An 18,938-nucleotide genomic window follows, 5' to 3' on the forward strand; every position below is an offset into this window, starting at 1 on the left:
CTTTATGGATTCAGTGTCCACCTTTCCTGGATGAAAACCCTGACAGATGTCATGACCTTTATTCCTACTGGATAGAACATATCTATAGTTACTTTAAGTCACAAATATGATTCCAGTTCAGTAATTAGAAATATTGTTGTATTAGTTTTCTATTGTTGCTGTAAGAAACAAATTAACACAAACTTAATGTCTTAAAACAAAACAAAATAAAACAAACTAAATCATTGCCCTTTAGTTCTATAGATCAGAAGTCCTACATGGGTCTCATGGGTTAAGACTGAGGTGTCTACAAGACTGTGTTCCTTTTTGGAAGCCTGAGGAAGAATCTGTCTTTCCCACCATTGAGAGCCACCTGCATTCATTGGCTTACATCCCCTTCCTCCATCTTAACAATAGCAGATCAAGTCTTCTTCATATCACACCTCTCTGACCTCCTTTCTCTGTGTTCCTTTTTTACTTTTAAGGACTCATGTCGGGGCATCTGCGTGGCTCAGTTGCTTGAGAAACTGACTTCGGCTTGGGTCATGATCTTGCAGTTTGTGGGTTCGAGCCCCGCGTCGGACTCTGTGCTGACAGCTCAGAGCCTGGAGCCTACTTCAGATTCTGTGTTTCCCCCTCTCTCTGCCCCTCCCCTGCTCACGCTCTGTGTCTTTCTCTCAATAATAAGTAACCGTTAAAAAAATTTTTTTTTTAATTAAAAAAAAAGGACCCTTGAGAATGATTCAGGATAATCTCTCCATCTCTGGGTCACCTAATTAATAAACTTAATTACCTGTGCAGCCTTAATTCTCTTTTGTCATGTAACCTAATAAGGACCAAGATTGAGTTAAAGATTAGGACATGGACATCTTTAGGGACCATTGTACTGTATGTAAACTTACCATATCTGGACTGTCTAATATTAAAAAAATCCAGTCTTCTGGATTATTATTATTTTCTGTAGGTTAAGCTTTATAAGGCATGAAGCAGGATGCTTCCTTTTTTGCCTTCCAGTGATAGCAAACATATTTTACATTCTAAAACTTTCTACATCATCTCCCTCAGGTTACTCTACTCAGGCTTGTGACTCGAAATTACCATTCTTCCAGTCTTCCCCCCAGAAAAGATGAATTTGTTTTAAATCACAGCAGTTGCTCTCTACAAAGAAAGCTGTTCATCAGTTCTTACATAATTTTTTTTTATAGTCTCTGATGAATATCATTATCATTGGTCAGGCTAAGTGGTCTGGGAGTGATAGAACAGGTTCTCAAAACCATTCTTTATGAATTTAATTGGCATAGGACCAAAGAGGTATTTGTCTCACATTCATCGAAGCAAGAAGGGTCTGTCTATTCATGGAATCCAAGGGCTAGGCCTTTGAAACAACAAAACTAATGAAAAATCCACTTGTAATCCAAACTAATTTCTCTCTTTCCCTCTTATCTCCTTTTCTTCCAAAAATCAGCTTCATTATTCTCCCTTCTGTGAATAGCTATTCTAAGGGTCCCTGATCTCATGGCTGAACATGGCTACACGCATAGTTCCTGACTTTACATGTTACAAGCCTAACCTTAAATTTTAAGCCTAACCTTAACCTTCAGTCCAAACCAGAATTGAAAGGGGAAAAATCTCTAGTCTTTCTAGGTAGAGTTTTATGTATATATTGGTTCGGTCAACTGTAACCTGTGGAATGAACTATATTACATAGAACAAAATGTTCTACCCCTGTGGATTTGGGGGCTAGAAAAGAGATCATTGGGATTTGGGAAAATATTCCAAAAGCTGTATATCACAGTTACTTGTAAGTCTTATAATAATAATAAAACAAAAACAACAATCTGTATTACAACCAAAATTTATTGAGAACCTATAATAATCAGGCCCTGCATTATCATATGTAATTATCACCTTTAATCCACATGGAGGCTCAGGTGTTTTCTCCATTTTAATGAAAAAATAAATAAATAAATGAGTCTCAGAGAAGTGAAATAATTTGTTCAAGGTCACACTGGGAGTAAGTTGTGGCCCAGACCTAAATGTACACTTATCTGACTCCCAAATCCACAAAAAAGATGTCAATAGAATGATATTTACTGGGTAATTTTAACAGAAAAAAATGTGTTTGAAAATGTTCTGTACATTGTTAGATTTTATATCTCCATTCATGTCTATACCTCTGACTATATTTATATCTATATCTTTTACATCTATGTTATATCTATATCTACCCATGTTCTCCTCCCGTCTCTGGGATTTAATACTGGATACTTAAGACAATGGAATAATTTATTATTTAAATTTTACTTTTTCTCTGTATTTTTTCTGGTGAGAATCTATTAATGATTATAAGAAGATAGTGTTTTATAAAGAACAAGAAAAGTCAAGCTAATTTTCTTATTTTACTAGTTCTCTGGAGAATGACAGTTTTTTCTTAGGTAGCTTCTTGTCTGCCTTCTTCCCAGCTCAAACAGAATTGTTCTGCTGACCTGCTGTTTCCTTTTCGTACTAAAATTTCCCAAATCAACATGGTGTATCAGTCTTTGTAAAAGTATAGGGGTATAGGAAAGAAGCTATGAAATCTGAGTGATATTTATCTCCCCCCCACACCAGCACCCCCCATAAATAGAACATCCAAGTTTCTTTTTTTTTCAATGTTTACTTATTTTTGAGAGAGAGACAGACAGACAGACAGAGTGTGAGTAGGGGGAGATGACAGAGAGGGAGACACAGAATTCAAAGCAAGCTCCAGGCTCCAAGCTGTCAGCACAGTGCCTGACTCGGGGCTTGAACTCATGAACCGTGAGATCATAACCTGAGCTGGAGTCGGACGCCCAACCAACTGAGCCACCCAGGCACCCCGAACATCCAAATTTTATATTTTTCTAATTATAACACAGTTTTTTCTCCTAGGTTCTTTTAAGGAATTCTTATTGAAGTTTACAAAAATTTCTTTCCTTAACAGCTAAATTTATTAAAACTTATTGAGTACCTATTTATACACATATAAATGTTTCTTTTATTAGCTATTTACCAAGAATAACAAACTCAAATTCCATTTATAAACATAAAAGAGATAAACTGTATGGATTTATTGAAAGCACAATTGAGGACCTCTTTTATTTTTCTATTTTGAAGAACAGTCAAGATTCATAAATAAGACTTAATTTTTTTCTCACAATGGTAAATAAATGCTTTATTTTGATTATAAAAGTAATATATAACTAGTTTTAAAATATAAACACTCAAGAAGGGAGCCCCTGGGTGGCCAAGTTAAGCCTCTGACTCTTGATTTCAGCTCAGGCCATGATCTCACAGTTGGCAAGATTGAACACTGTCAGTGTAGAGCCTGCTTTGTATTCTTTCTCTTCCTCTTTCTCTGCCCCTAACCCACTCGCTCCCTTTCACAAAATAAATAAACTTCAAAAAAAACTCAAGAAGGATGCAAGGAAGAAATTTGACAATCACCAATAATTCTTTAATATAATGACAATTGTAATATTTTTGGCATATATCATATATCGTGACAAAAATATAATGCAGCAGTGTTCTGGACATTTTGTTAGTCAATGAATGTTTCTGTATTAACAATTGCAAATTATTCCGCTAGACTACTGTATAATAATGAATTTTAAAAATCTGTAGTCAGCATTTAATTAATTATATATTTTTTAATATTGTAAACAACACTAACAGATATTGTTACATAAACTAATTTGCACATATTTCTGATTATTGTCTTGGAAAATTTCCTAGGAGTGACATTTCAAATGGTATGATTTTTGTTTAATACTTTAGATACAGTTTTGCAAAATTGCCCTCCAGAAAGGTTGTACCATTTTTGCTCTGTCTATAAAGGAGTAAATTCTATTTAACTTGCCTTCTGCCATAAAACAATTCAACTGGGCAAAATATCTAAAACAATTGTTACCACCAGACATTGGACAACAGGAAACCTAGGACTGTGATCCTGAAAAAGGAGATCAAATAAAATGAGCCTTAGAAAATAGCCCTGGCTTTCTACCCAGAGACAATTTCTAGAATATGATAAAGGAAGAAAGAACTCAAATATATCCTGAGTTCAGGAGAAGGAGATGAAACTTTGAGGAGAATGAGCCATCATTATATGTGGAGATAAGAGATGCTACACAAAGGAAGAGCTCCAGGCATCTGCAGAAGAGTACTCTGAAGACTTAACTGAGTACCAATAAGTGCAAAGGGTGAAACATCATGATACTGAGCAAAGAACAACTATTGGGAAAGTACAATTATGAGACAGCTCTAAATTGGACTATTTTCAGAGTTCACACCAGCTACGAATCATTCATATGCCTGCCAATAAGGGTAGAAAAACCTGGTGACTGCACAAAGCATCCAGTAGAGCTCTAAAAAGTCTCATACATATTAGTGGTATGGCTAAACTAGGTCTAGGGTAAAGTCTACTCTAGGCCTGCCAAAAAATAAAAATAAAAATAAAAAAACCCTACAAAATAATTTTCCAAACAATCAGGCTGATTTAAAAGTCCTACTCAGGTTACCTAAAAGTCCAGGATCTTTAAAGGAATAAAACAAATTCATCACTTGACAGTGTATAAGTTATAGAGTCAAAATGCTCTGTATCCAATCAAAAATTACTAGTCATGCAAAAACATTAAAATGGAGACTCATAAACAGAAGAAAAATTAAATAGGAATAGAGCCAGAATGATGGAATTAGCAAATGACTTTAAAGTTACTGTTAATTGGGGCACCTGGGTGTCTCAGTCTGTTAAGCGTCTGACTCTTGATCTCAGCTCAGGTCTTGATCTCAGGATTGTGAGTTTAAGCCCTTCATTGGGCTCCACACTGGATGTGAAGGCTACTTAAAAAAAAGATAATAATAATACTGTTATCAATATTTGCAATGATACCAAAGCAAACAACCTAATAAGGGGGAAAAAACAGAACAATTTAGAAATGTTAGAATGTTGAAAATGTTAGAAGTTCCAATTAGAGTTTCTAGAAATGAAAAATAAAATATTAGAAGTGAAAATTTCACTGGATGGGATTTACAGTAGAATAGTAAACCAGAAGAAACCATTAGTGAACTGAAAATCATAGCAAAAGAAACTATTCAAACATAAATACAAAAGAAAAAAGACTGAAAAAAATTAACAGGGCCCCAGGGAACTGCTTGGCTATCTATATCTACATCTATATCTATGTGTCTTTTTATAATGTGTGTGTAATTAGAGTGCCAGAAGGAAAGAAGAGTGAAGGAAGGAGAGACAAAATATTGAAGGTAGCAATTAATGGCAGATTTTTTTTTAGAATTTGGTGAATATTATAAGTGGACAAATCCAAGAATTTCAGCAAACTCCAAGCATGAGAAACACAAAGAAAATTATAGCAAGTCACATAATAATCAAATTGACTAAAAACAAGTGACAATACATAAAAACAGCCAAGAGGCAAAAGACACATGGCATAAAGAACATAAAGGATAAGAAAAAACACAGATTCCTTTGCCAGAAACTGTAACCCAGATGACAAAGGGGGGAAAATACATAAAATGTGAAAGAAAAATAAATATTTCAATGTACAAAAAATATCTCTTAAGGATAAAAGCTAAGTAAGGACTTTCTCAGATAAACTGATAGAATTCCTTATCATTGGACAAGAACTACAAGAAATGGTTTGGTTTGTTTCTTGTTTTTTTAGGTGGTGGCAACAGGGCTTTACTTACACTATGGTGCAGGGCGAGCTGCACACACAGAGCCCTGATGGCGACAGCCAGTATGATAAACATCTAAAAAAAATGTTTACTTACATTGCTAAAGGCAATTTCCTCTTCATATCGGAAAATTTCTGAACTCCATTGACATGGGCCACTTAATGGAATCATCTTTAACTCATTACCAAATTGAAATTCAAATAAAGCAATTCGAGTAGGTTAACTTGTTGGTGAAGATGAGCTATTATATTGATACAATTTTATATATTTACATTATATTTGGACACTGAAATTGAGAGAAACCTCAGGTGACTTGGTTGTAAAAAGTAAAAGGTTGTATATTTAAAATGCTTCAGAGGATAAATAAGTAACAAATCAAACAAGACTGGATCCACTGGAAAACGAATAACTCACCTAAAATCATTCAGAACTTTTTTTAAAAAAAGTATCCAGACAAACAAATGTCTGAGGGCACATAAGTTTAGATTTGTGGTGTCATAAAATAACTCTTAAATTAGAAAGTAGAATGTTCTCTTTAATTTTAACTTTAATAATTTAAATTGCCTTCCAGTTTCTTGATGGATTTTACACTGTCATCTTTGTTTTCACCATTTAACTTGTGTTTCATTAGGTGCTAATAGGGGTAATTCAATGTCGGTTCATTTCTTCAAACCGTTGTGAACTTTAAAATATTATAATTTTTGATTTATCACCAATCTGAAGTAAAAAGAGTTTTTTAGATTTTTGGAAAACTAAAGAAAAGAGGGGTAGGAGAGATAGCTTTTTTTCTTTATTCTCTTAGGTTCAGTGATGGGGACCCTGCAAATTAAACTGACAAAACACAGGATAACAGGAAGAAAAAAATAGGTTTAATTACATGCATACATACTGGGAATTCACAAAGGAATCTGATTCTAGGAGACAGAATTTGAGGCTTATATACTATCTTAGGCTAGACAAAGGAAAATGCGTTTGGGGTTTCTGTAAGGGGAGGTAAGTTATGGGATGGGGAGGGGAGGGATCACATTGTAAAAACAAGGGTTATTTAATAGTTTTTTGTTTGTTTTGTTTCAGATAGGAGTTATCTGAGGTACTAAGAGTTGTCTCCACAGTAATTCTCTTCCTGCTAAGGGAGAGGGAAACATGATTACAGATGGAAACTTGTGTCCTGCTTGTAAATAGAAAGGGGAGAAGGCAGAGAGCTAATTGCCTTTAGCTCAAAACAGTCCTTATGCCAAAGTGTCATATTTGGGGCCGCATATCCTGACCCCTTCGGAAGGAAGCAGAATACTAGTAACATATGTAATTAATAATCTCCCTTACACTTTGATTTTAAGGATTTTTGGAGAAAGATGAAATATAATTATGTTTTCAATTAATCAATCAAGTATTAATTAAATGCTTATGAATCCGTCAGATCTAAAAACAGCACTAATAAATGCTCTCAATATCTGCTTGAGAATTGGAAAACAGAGCCATATTTGCCCAGCTTTTTAAAGAAGAAATGTTAAGGAAATAAAAATTGATATGTTAGGCTATAGGAAGACTGAAAGTTTTAGAAGAGGTGGGAGGGGCATAATAACTATTTAGAGGTACCTTTAGCAATGGCATATATATCTCTATTTTTATGTTTATTCATTCTTAAAATTGCTCACATGTGATCTCTTCATTGTCCAAGGTGATCAGATACCATATTTCCCAGTGTCCCAGGAATACTTTTTTTTAATATAGATTTCTACCCATTTAGCCTGTTGTTCTATAAAATCCATCCAGAAAAGCTGTGTTTATCTCCCCTCATTTGTCTTTTTTTCCTTTCTTTTTTTCATTTTGTAAATCTGGTCACCATAGGAAAGACAGACATTCAGTTGAGAGCAAGTCTATTTTAAGTACTAGCTACTTAGGGGGAGGTTGGCGACTTTAATCCTGCAACAATGCTAGCTGGCTGGTAGTCAGCAGGGAAAGCAGAAGAAGAGCTTTCAGAAAGAAAACATTCTCAGTAGAAAGTAGTGGCCCATTATGATGTTGAACAAAAGTAGTTCTGCTGGAATCTTTTTTTTTTTTCTAGGAAAGCTTGTTATTCCACTTAGACTTTATTCAAAAAAAGGAGGAGGAAGAGGAAGAAGAAAAAGAAACATTAAAAAAAACCCAGGAATTAAAAATTAAAGAAATATTATGTAACAAAATGATAAACTCTTTCTCTTTGATTCCCCATAATTAGTTATTCTTGACTACTTTTGTTCATACTCATGAATTGAAACCTGTTAAATTTAATAAGTGATTGTTTAAGTTACTACTGTGTTCTATTACTAAGATGTTAAGTGAAAGGGAGAGGATGTTTCTAAAGACAATGAGAAACCTCACCTCTTACCTCAGATTCACCTTAGCAGAGAAGGCCATTACCCCCCAACAGCTGCTAAATGTTGTTTTCATCTAGTTAGTATTTGCCAAATTCCTGCAGCACAGTTGGCATTCATTTTGTCTTGCTCTTTGAGGCTAAGAGGCAGAAGACTGGAAGACATTTCAACTGTCAACATGAATGACTAAGTTGTACTGGTAACATATTTTCAGAGCTGTTTTAGATCATTCTTTGACATGGAGATGAAACTTTTTTGAGAATTGGTCATTTCGGGGTGATTTGAGCAAATAAATTTATCTCCAAGCTAATATCATTTGAGCATTCTGATTGCATTTTAAAAAGATTAGATAAATCATTCTATCACGTTGGTGTTCCTTTTAACTTTGGTGTTCTAGGGGTTTAGCTGGAGATTTTTCTCCAGCCTTATTGTAGATTTAACATTCTCAAATTGAAAAGTCCATCATTCTACGTTGTGCCCAGCAGTTAGCATGTGTCTTCATTTAATGCTTTCCTCAGTGTTCTTCTTGAGGGAGTTTTGCCAGAGTTTGTTGAATAGTTCTACATAAATTAATCAAGTGTGTGTGTGTGTGTGTGTGTGTGTGTGTACTGCATTTTATAGTTCCATGATAGTATTAAATATACATTTAAACTTTACTATTTTCTTTTTTTTTAGATGATACTTAGATGGCTATCATAACTAGTCTTCCCACTATCAGTAGACTCACATGGATGAGGCTAAGATTGCTAACAAGAGTATATTGCTTTAAAATTTTCTGGCATGTAAGCCAAGATTTCATGGGATCCTCATAAAAAGTGCATAAGTCACTATACACTGTGATTACAAGCTTTCATTTAATGTTTTGTTATGCAGTTCTTCCACAACTGGAAGAGTGTTGTTCCCAGCAGCAAATTAGAATGCTTTGTAGTGTCACTCCCACCTGACTTCCAACTTGACATCTCCATGTGTCTGTTATTTTTAGATGAGTCATTGTATATCTTAATTATGTGAAATAGCCTATAAACCACCAGTAATTGTTAAGCAACTCTGTTGTGTGTGCAAGTGTGTGTTAGCATATAATTTATATAGTTCCTTGGCTTTTTCATTTAATAAAACTGTAGTGGAAAGATCATGAAAATGATAATACTCTTCTTGACATTAATTATTACTTGTTTCCTTGTTGATAGATATATCTTACTACTGAAAGAAGTAGTTGCTTTCTTTGTTCTCCATCAATACAAATTTTCTTAAGATTCTATATGCAATTTTATGAAGAAAAAAAAGAGAATTAAAAATTTAGTTAGTTAGGTTACTTTTGCTCACCAGTCAATCCTAATACAAAGCACTGAGTGTACCTTAATTGTTTTGACCAGCTTTATATATATTCTCAGGTATAGGAGAGTAAATTTGATTATGTACATATTATGTATTCAACTAATTAGAATTAATATCAGATGTGCTTGGGAATGTCAGAGAAGCTGAAGTTAAATGAATTAGATGATAATGGGATTTAGCAGTCAATGGGATAGAAATTGTGGTGATAATGTATTGACATTATTGAGTAAGCTGTGGGACCAGTGAACATATGTAAGCATGAAAATGACATGACTGTGTTTTAGGAAGATCACTCTTTATCTGTCAGATGACTCAACAGATATAGAAAGGATGGATTAGAGGAGAGGGGGAATTCATTTAGGGAGTTTCTATCTTGGCAAGAGATGATAATGACCTTACCTAGAGTATATGGAAAGTTAAGAAGATGAATTTCAATGACATTTAGGACATGGAATTGTTAAGACTTAGGACTGTTTGGGGAATGTGGGAGGATAGAGCTAAAGATAAAACCGGTTTCTGTCTAGGGCAGTTGGGTAAATGGTCATACCCAGATCTGGAAGAGAGGACATAGAATATGTTCAGCAAATATTGCTTAGCTTGAGAAAATCTTGTTATCTCTACCCATTCTTCTTGTATAGTATATACATTCTCCCCCTTTCTTAGTTGACCTGTCTTATTTCTGGTAGGACTCAAAAGCATTTAGCAGTTGTGAGCATCAGACAGCCCTAAACTAGAAAGTCTTGGCTACCATCAAACAACAAAATTACGGCTTCAACAAAGAATCTTTAATCAAAACTGCCGGGGTGCTTGGGTGGCTCAGGTTGGTTGAGCGTCAGACTTTGGCTCAGGTCGTGATCTCATGGTTCATGACTTCGAGCCCCACACGGGGCTCTACTGTCAGCACAGAGCCCACTTTGGATTCTGTATCCATCCCCTGCCCTTTCCCTAATCTGCTCTCTTTCTCTCAAAAAACAAAAACATTTTTAAAAGGCCTTTTTTTTTTTTTAATGCTAAGTGATGAAATGCCTGGGTCTAAAGCCAAATGGTTCATCATGTCAGGGTGCAAACTTTTTCATTTTTACACTGTTGACAGCTTTATTTTAATCAAGAAAGAATTTTAAGAAAACTAGGCTCAATTCAGAAAATTTTATGTCCTGTTTCCAATATTTGAAATGTTTGTCAGATTTGGGGTGGTTTGACAGGATTGGGGATTTATTTTGAGGTGATGTTTAAAAACTAAACATCCTATATTTGGCTGATACCATGTTGAGTATTGATTGATTGAAGTTTTTAAAGTAAGGTCTGTACCGAATATGAGGCTTGAACTCATGACCCTGAGATTAAGAGTTGCATGCTCTAGAGACTAAGGCAGTCAGGACCATGTTCAACATTTAAATAAACATTTAATTTCTTTCAAAATACTGTTACTTAGTTCCACTTTAGAGATGAAGAAACAGACTGACACAGTTGAAACATTGGAGCAGGATTGGATAGAAACTAGGTTTACTTTATTACAAAATGCATGAAATAAACACCACCAGTATATATTCTTGATAAAAGAGCATGTATGGGAGGAAAAAAAAAACCTTTTCTGTCTACCCTCCCAGGTTCACTGGTTGGGCCTTTGAGCAAACTGATAAAAGAGATTAACAATTAACAAGAGAAGGGGGATGGGGGAACAGTTGTAATTCTGTAGATTTACATGGGAGTCTCACAAGGAAATGGGACTCAAGGAGACCCATTGAGGTTTACACCATTTTAGGCTAAACAATGGAAAGGGGTTGGGGCTCCTGGGAAAGAGAGGCAAGTTATGGGAAAATGAGGGAAGAAAATGCATGTTAAGGAAGGTTGTTTCTCAAGTGGTAAGAGTTGTCTCCGACTTTTACAAATGGAAATTTCCTTTATACATGTAAATTTTCTTTACAAAAGAAGAAATTTATACTCTATTTTTAGGCAGTGAGAGGAGGAAAAGAACTTTTCAAGTGTCTGCTGGTTCTCAAGGGCATTTAGCTCAAAATAATCCATATGCCAATGAGACCTATTTTAGAGTGGTATATTTTAGAGTGGTATATTTTGGCACTCTTCAAGCACCTCTACCTAATTCTTGAAAGGATAATCTCAAAGATCCATTCTGGTTGCTAACCATGGAATTTCTTCCTCATAGTGATTTAGAAGATTACAGTTTTGATAGCTCTAATCCTTTTTTCTTCATGTATATCTATGGATATCCATATGTATGGATATGGATAATTTGACCAGATTATTTGTTCTCCTACTGTTGTACTTTTCATTGACAAGATAAGTACCAGGTCTATGTAACTACTAAGTGTGTGACTTTTACATACCCGGGACTCCATGTTTTATAGGACAATGCCAACATTCAGAATTTTGAATGACTTCATAATTTTTTTCCAAATTTTCACATGTATCTTCCCTTGAAAAACAGAACTACATAATCACTTTAATAACTGCCCATGACAGATTTAAACTTTAACATTGGTTTCTTCCTCTTGGGTAATTTCTAGGTAGAAACTGCACTCTGAGATAACGAATAACATTTATAACCTTCTCTGTGCCCACTCTCTCCTTGAAGTTTGCTTTAGAAATAGAATGTTAGATGGCCCGCCTTGGTGGCTCAGTGAAGCATCCAACTTTGTCTCAGGTCATGATTTCATGGTTCATGGGTTCGAGGCCTGCATCAGGCTCTGAGCTGACAGTTCAGAACCTGGAGCCTGCTTCAGGTTCTGTATCTCCTTTTCTCTCTGTCCCTCCCCTGCTTGCACTCTCTCTCTCTCTCTCTAAACAGTAAATAAAATTACAAAAAAAAAAAAAAGATAATGTTAGAAACACAAAAAGATTATATGGCTGTAGATGTTGTTTTCTCTTAAGTCATCTAAGTGGTTTAAAAAATGTGTTATCTCAGTCACTCTCATAGATTTTCTTCCCAATATTCCAAAAGTCTTGTTAATTTTATAATTATTGTTCCTTTCACCATTCAGTAAAGTTATTTTGGCTAATGCTACCAATGTTATTTGGTTTTGGTATGAGTGCGGGTATGTATATTTTAAATGAATGCATTCATTATTTTTTTTCCTCTTTCATTTACTTTAATTATTTTTTGGGAGTTCTCATAAATGTCCTAATCCCTTTTAACCTTCCAGTTCTCAATTATTTTCTCTTGCATATAAACCTAAATGGTTACCCCCATTTCTTTTCACTTTTGAAATTTAATTTGGCATTTTTTTCCTACTGGAATATATTTCATCATCTTCTTTGCCAATCTATGTCTTTCTTTTCTTCGAGATCCCTCAATTCACCCTTTCTGATGATGGTAATTTTATTCATCTTTATAACATTTGTTGAAAGAATAATATGAGGTAGGAACTGTGCTCCCAAGCACAGTTACAGGGATATAGTGGTGGGCACAGAAAAGGTCTCTTAACACAACAGCTCCTAAGGACAGAAATAAGCAGTACATACAATACAATATAACGTGAGAAGAGCCATGGTGAAAGGAAAATTCCAAGTTGTTAAGAAGCATCTGGGAGCATATAGAGGAAGTCTCAACCAAGATTAGTTTGAAGAAGAATTCCTGCATATGAATTAGTAAGGCAAAGAGGAAGTGATGAGAGGAGAATTTTCCAGGCATATGAGGAGCACAAGAGAAAGAGAGTGAATGAGTAAGTGAATGCATGGCATTTTATACGTATTGAAGCTATTTCAGTATAATTGAGTATACATTTATGTTACTTTCTGGGCAGCTACAAGCACTTTTGGGGGTTCTGGTGTTTTTATGTTTTTCCTCTGCCTTAGAATAGGACTTCTTTATTCTACTTTCAATGTAACTTCACACATCCCATAATTCAACTTGTAGATAAGAGGTGCTTTATACTGGTTATTGACTAATTTTAGGTGCCTGGGACAGGTATGTTAATACATTTCCAAGTTGTTATAATGAAGGAGGATTGATATGTGTGTTTCTCCTGTTATGGGGGAAGTCAGAATGTGATGATTATAGTTTTATTGGAAAACATTCAATTTCCAGTTATATTTGGTAAAGTATGTAACAAAATATATACATTATGCAATTGTAGTAGGCAAAAGACTACTCTATTCTGGAATGAACCACAACTTAGATTTTAATCAGAGGTTTTGTCATTTATCATGAGAGAATGGAGCTTAGACAGTAAATGTTCCAGATCATTTTATAGATGAAGAAACTGAGACCCAGAGAAGTAATGAAAAAAATGCAAATTAACTGTGATGAGGATTTTTTTATGTCACGTTTGTTTTTATTGCTAATATTTTTGAGAGTAGCTATTCTAGTTGTTTACCTTCCTGTTTACATAACTTATATAATCAATGTTTTCATTAATAAGCTAGCAAACATGGTATACAGATTCTTTTCAAATTGAAAATTAAAGAACCATTAAAGGAGAAGATGTTTGAATCTTGGGCTTTTTTTAAAACTAGTCTGAACAAAGCTAAAATTTTTAAGAAATTCTGGAGGGGAAAGTTAGAGATTGTCTTTTGTTCTAGATGCTTTATGGGAGACAGAGCTTAAATAAATTGATTTACTTTTGTGATGTACTTCCTCTCTCACTTTTACAAATGAGTAAAGATAATCTCTGATTTGTTGCTTATCTTTGCTAGAGCTTATTTTTTGTTTGAAGCACAATAGTTTAAATTAATACTCATTCTGTTCCTGGTAAAAAGGCAATGCAAATACCAGTATCCTTTTACAAATGAGGACCTTGAGGCGCTCCAAGATTGGATTGTATCACATTTTATTTTTTTTTTTATTTTTATTTTTTTTCAACGTTTATTTATTTTTGGGACAGAGAGAGACAGAGCATGAATGGGGGAGGGGCAGAGAGAGAGGGAGACACAGAATCGGAAACAGGCTCCAGGCTCCAAGCCATCAGCCCAGAGCCTGACACGGGGCTCGAACTCACGGACCGCGAGATCGTGACCTGGCTGAAGTCGGACGCTTAACCGACTGCGCCACCCAGGCGTCCCATGTATCACATTTTAAAGATCTCTCAGTTAATAAGTAGAACAGCTGGGTTCAGGACATAGTGACATCAGTGCTCTACTTGGGCATTCTTTCCATTTGTCAGAGGGAGGAAGGACAAGGAAGAGAAAGAAGGAAGAAGATGAAGGGAAAAGGAAGAAAAGGAGGGGAGGAGGGGATATATTGCCTCTATTGTGTTTATCATCTGCCATTCAGTGTTTAGCACATACATTATTGCTTTCAGTCTTCATAAGAACCTTTGGAAATAGATACCATCCCCATTTTATAGTTGAGCAAACTGAGACTCAAAGAAGTTCTAGCCCCCTCTTAGAGTTCCACAGCTAGTACTAGAGATAGTCCAAAGACTGTCTTTCCACCACTGCACAAAACTGATTCATTCCCATGCTGTTCATTATGTCTGTGTATTTTTTTAAACGAACATTGCAAAATTCACTTTAATTTTTTTTTTTTTATTTCTGTAAGAGAAACAGGTCAGGAGAACTAAAAAACAAACAAAACTCTGGCCCTGCACCATGGTGTGTTGGTAGTATCGACATTCAGGGAAAATGTAAATACGTTTCTAGACTAAAGTGAAAGTAGAGAATTAGAAGTCAATATCAAAACTAAAACAAAGCCACATTTTGTGAAGCACACATTAATAGCAGTACATTGGATCAAAGGATGTGATCTCATTTCATAGTAAAACAGGTCCTGCAAGCCCAGGTAACTCAGGAAGCAGAATGGTAATTATTCACAGAAGAAAGCAGGTAGTATACTGTTACAATACTACAGTAGAAAGTCAGAAGGTCACAAAGCTTGCAGGGTAACTGACACAATTTGAAATCGCTTGGCCCCCTTTAAAAAGAAATAATAAAATGGGAGAGAATGAAGCAAGTTTACCTAACACATCTTTGCAAGGTAAGTGCCAACAGTCTTTGAAATGTTTCCAATCCGAAATTTAAGCAGTTTCTGTTACAAAGTGTTCGTGTGTGTGTGTGTGTGTGTGTGTGCACGTGCACAAGCATGCACATGTGTGTGAGTGTGTGTGTGCATGTGTGTATGCTTGCCTGTTCCCCTGCCGAGTTTCAAGGTGTGCTTTGGGTGTGAGGAAAAGAGGTGGCAAATTTTCTAGTTTCAAAAGAAGCTGGCTGTCTCTTTGAGCTCAAAAACTCAACCAACACAGAAACCCAAATTTGGTGGAGAGTAGGAAAAGTCTTATCTTTACTCTCCAATGTAATGCTGGAGAAATGGTGTGACCGACTTGTCGTGCATTTTCATGCTAGATCTTTACCAACATAGACGAATATTGTTTTAATTTTATCTCTTCTTATGGACTTTTTATTTGTAATCAACTTTTGCCATTTCTGGGATTTACCAGCTAAGTGTCTTTGTATTCATATACTAATCTAACCATTTTTTTTAAGGTAGAAAACAGGATCTCAAAGGAGAGCCTATCAGTTAGGGAGAGGGGATTTATTTTACAGGTCTTACTTAATCAGATACCTTTGTCCTTTGAAGGGATTGGCTTTGTTGACATTGGCTTGACTGGGCTTCTATGGTTAGGCTTGTTGATAGAAACAATACAAGGTGGCTCACACATTTCACTTTTTTGAGTGAGAAAAGGTCCTTCTTAAAAACAAATAAAAACTTGACATAATGCTTATTTGTTGCTATGATTTCTAGTAGTCTACTGTTGTCTGAATTATTTGTCACCTTTACAAGAGACATTTTGGTCAAGATATTTTTTAAATCTACTAATAACATTTTTATTTGTTTAGTTATGTCTTGTGAAGCTACCGTCAAGAAAATCCCCAAACCACCCAGTTTTCTATTTAGGGCATTTAATTGAACATGACTACATGAAATAAAACATATATGAGAATCAGATGATCCTAGACACGCCTGGTCATAAAAGTGTAGTGTCCATTTTCTAAAGTCAAATTATCTTCCAGAATGCCTGTGTTTCTTTTCTTTATTTCCTTTAATCCCTTATCCACTAAATCTGTTCAAGAATCCCAGAACTTTATTGTTATTTCTGTATGTTTCCTAAAAAAACATTTAGTTAAATGCTGCATATAATGCTATTAACAAGCATTTTTAAAGATGAATTAAAAAAGTCATGTAGTACAGTCTATTGAGGAAAAACAACAAGCTAAAATACTTATTTAGCATAATTCTATGAAATTATTTATTCATTTATTTATATATGTTTTATGGAGAAAATCATATGCACGTGATTATAACATATACTTTGTCTCTGTAATGTCTTCCCTTGGAGAGATATGTGGGAAGTATTTAGGTTGTTAATGTTGTTCATGTAATAATTATTTTGTGTAAAATATCTTTAACTATTTGGCAACCACGTGAAGAGGCTATTCCAGGCTGTGCAAGTAAATCACCTGTATGTACAGGTGTACCTGCAGGTACATCAGAGATTGCAATAAACTGGGGAGTAACCGGGCTTTGTCTCTCTTTGTGTCAGGATCATGAGTAATATTTACTTCTTATTTTAGAGTTCAAGAATGTGTATAGATTTTCTGTTTTTTTTTTTCTCTTTTCTCTGGCAGTTTTATGTATGTTATGTTTCTGGTAATATGTTCCACTGTCACAGGGTGAGTATAAATGTACACACACACACACACACACACACACACACACACACTTTCAGAATGAATAATCAGTATATATCAGGAAAATGCATAAAATTGTAAACAAGAGCTATAATAAGTCATTTGAATGTTATGGTTTGAGGTAGAAAATCAAGTACCTTGATTCACAAACCTTCTGTAGCCGAGGAATGCTTGTGAGGTCAGTTCTATCTCGATTTTCCCCTGTGAGCTCTATGAAAGCTTTTCAGTGAGCTTTTGCGTTGTTCTGAGTTGAAATGTTTCCTTGGTAGATCTACAAATAGTTCACATCCATCTTCTTGGAGTATTGAAATGCTTCTACCTTAAAGAAGTTGCATTTGCCATATAATTATTAAGTGAATTTAGTAATCAGGAGAGAGTTAATGATAAGTGAAGGTACTTCAGTTGTTGGCTTTAAATTATTTTTGGATTTTTTTTTGTAATTATAAAGGAAAGTACTCTGGGGATAATTTGCAACTTGATGTGTGTAGAAATAAGAGATTTTGATAAGTTTAATATCTTATAAAACAAATCAAAATAGATTCTGGAATCTTCATTTATCGAATGCTCTAACATCATTCGGTTTTCTGTGCAATACCTTGTCACAATCTCAGCTTGAGTTTAAAAATTATTGAAGTAAAAGAAAAAGGCATTTTGAAATGTTTAATATTGTCTTTGACTTAGCAGACTTTATAAAAAGATTCTGAAGTTCTCTGAAATAATACTAATTATTGTCAGCTTGGCTTACAAATAATCAGAATAGAAATGAAATTTCTATCAGAGACTGTATTCAAATTAATGTTATTGTGCATTAAACATATGGATGATTTAATTTTTTTGGTTATGAAGATAATAAGTAATAGTAGATTATCCTTAGAATTCCATCATGTGCTTTGAATAGTGGTTTTCTAATGCCATGTGGCTAGACTGTGACCATGTCTACTCACAACTTGGAGGGCTAGCCATAGACATTGTCAAAGATTATTCATTTTAGTGCTATTTCCTGTAGGTTTTACACCCTGGTAGCCAAGTAAGGGTACACTTTACAACCTGTGAGCTATCAGCAGCTATGGTATTAGGAACCTATTTTTTCCCAAATGGAAGTGAAGTTGTTCCAAGGTTATCTTCAGCTTCATGTGAACAGATCTCAATTATTTTTTTTTCCAACATAAAAAGCAATCTCTTCATTTCAGTCCCAATGAAAAGTAACCCTACAGAGAATAATGTAAAATTTTATATGAGAAGGCTCATAATATTCTCAGGATTCATAAAATAGAATTATCTAGGATAGGATAAAATGCTAGATTTCTTTCTTCTTATTTTTGAAAATATAAATAAGATACAATATGGCAACAGGAATGGGAGTGAATGCTTTTCGAGCGTTGTATTTGCTGAGGAAAGGAAGCAACATTCCCTTGTGTAATACCTGGAGACTCACATGTCCCGCTGAGTAGCATGTGGTAAATCTGTGATAGTAGTGAAAGGCCATGACTGGAAGGACAGGAGGGTGACAACTTCCTCCTAGTCAGGCAGCTCCCTGGAAAATTCCTTAGGCTAAGATTTTTCCAGAGACTACCCTTGGACATAAAAATGCCCCTTACCAGGGGCGCCTGGGTGGCGCAGTCGGTTAAGCGTCCGACTTCAGCCAGGTCAGGATCTCGCGGTCCGTGAGTTCGAGCCCCGCATCGTGCTCTGGGCTGATGGCTCAGAGCCTGGAGCCTGTTTCCGATTCTGTGTCTCCCTCTCTCTCTGCTCCTCCCCCGTTCATGCTCTGTCTCTCTCTGTCCCAAAAATAAATAAACGTTGAAAAAAAAAATGCCCCTTACCTGTATTCCCTGTCAGGAAGGACATGCGTTTTCTATTACAGAGTTATTAGCAACAGGCAGAGCAGACCCTAGTAGGAATTGTAAGAGAGGGAAA

General features: G+C 35.2%; 1 protein-coding gene across 5 annotated transcripts in view; it reads left to right on the forward strand.

Annotated features, from left to right (window-relative positions):
- Positions 1-18,938, forward strand: part of NAALADL2 (N-acetylated alpha-linked acidic dipeptidase like 2) — a 1,339,397-nt gene that overhangs the window by 400,148 nt on the left and 920,311 nt on the right. Inside the window, exon 1 of one of the 5 annotated variants that reach the window (XM_040480788.1) lies at positions 14,453-15,309. The exons of 3 other annotated variants lie outside the window; for them this stretch is intronic. In XM_040480788.1, coding sequence (XP_040336722.1) covers positions 15,277-15,309 — 33 coding nt within the window. In that variant the 5' untranslated portion in view covers positions 14,453-15,276. Of the gene's footprint in view, positions 1-14,452; positions 15,310-18,938 lie in introns of those variants that run through there. One more of the 5 variants, XM_040480789.1, reaches the window with a different exon arrangement.

This window comes from Herpailurus yagouaroundi, unplaced genomic scaffold (genome assembly GCF_014898765.1).
Source record: "Herpailurus yagouaroundi ecotype Mexico unplaced genomic scaffold, PumYag 159, whole genome shotgun sequence".
Taxonomy (NCBI): Eukaryota; Metazoa; Chordata; class Mammalia; order Carnivora; family Felidae; genus Herpailurus; species Herpailurus yagouaroundi.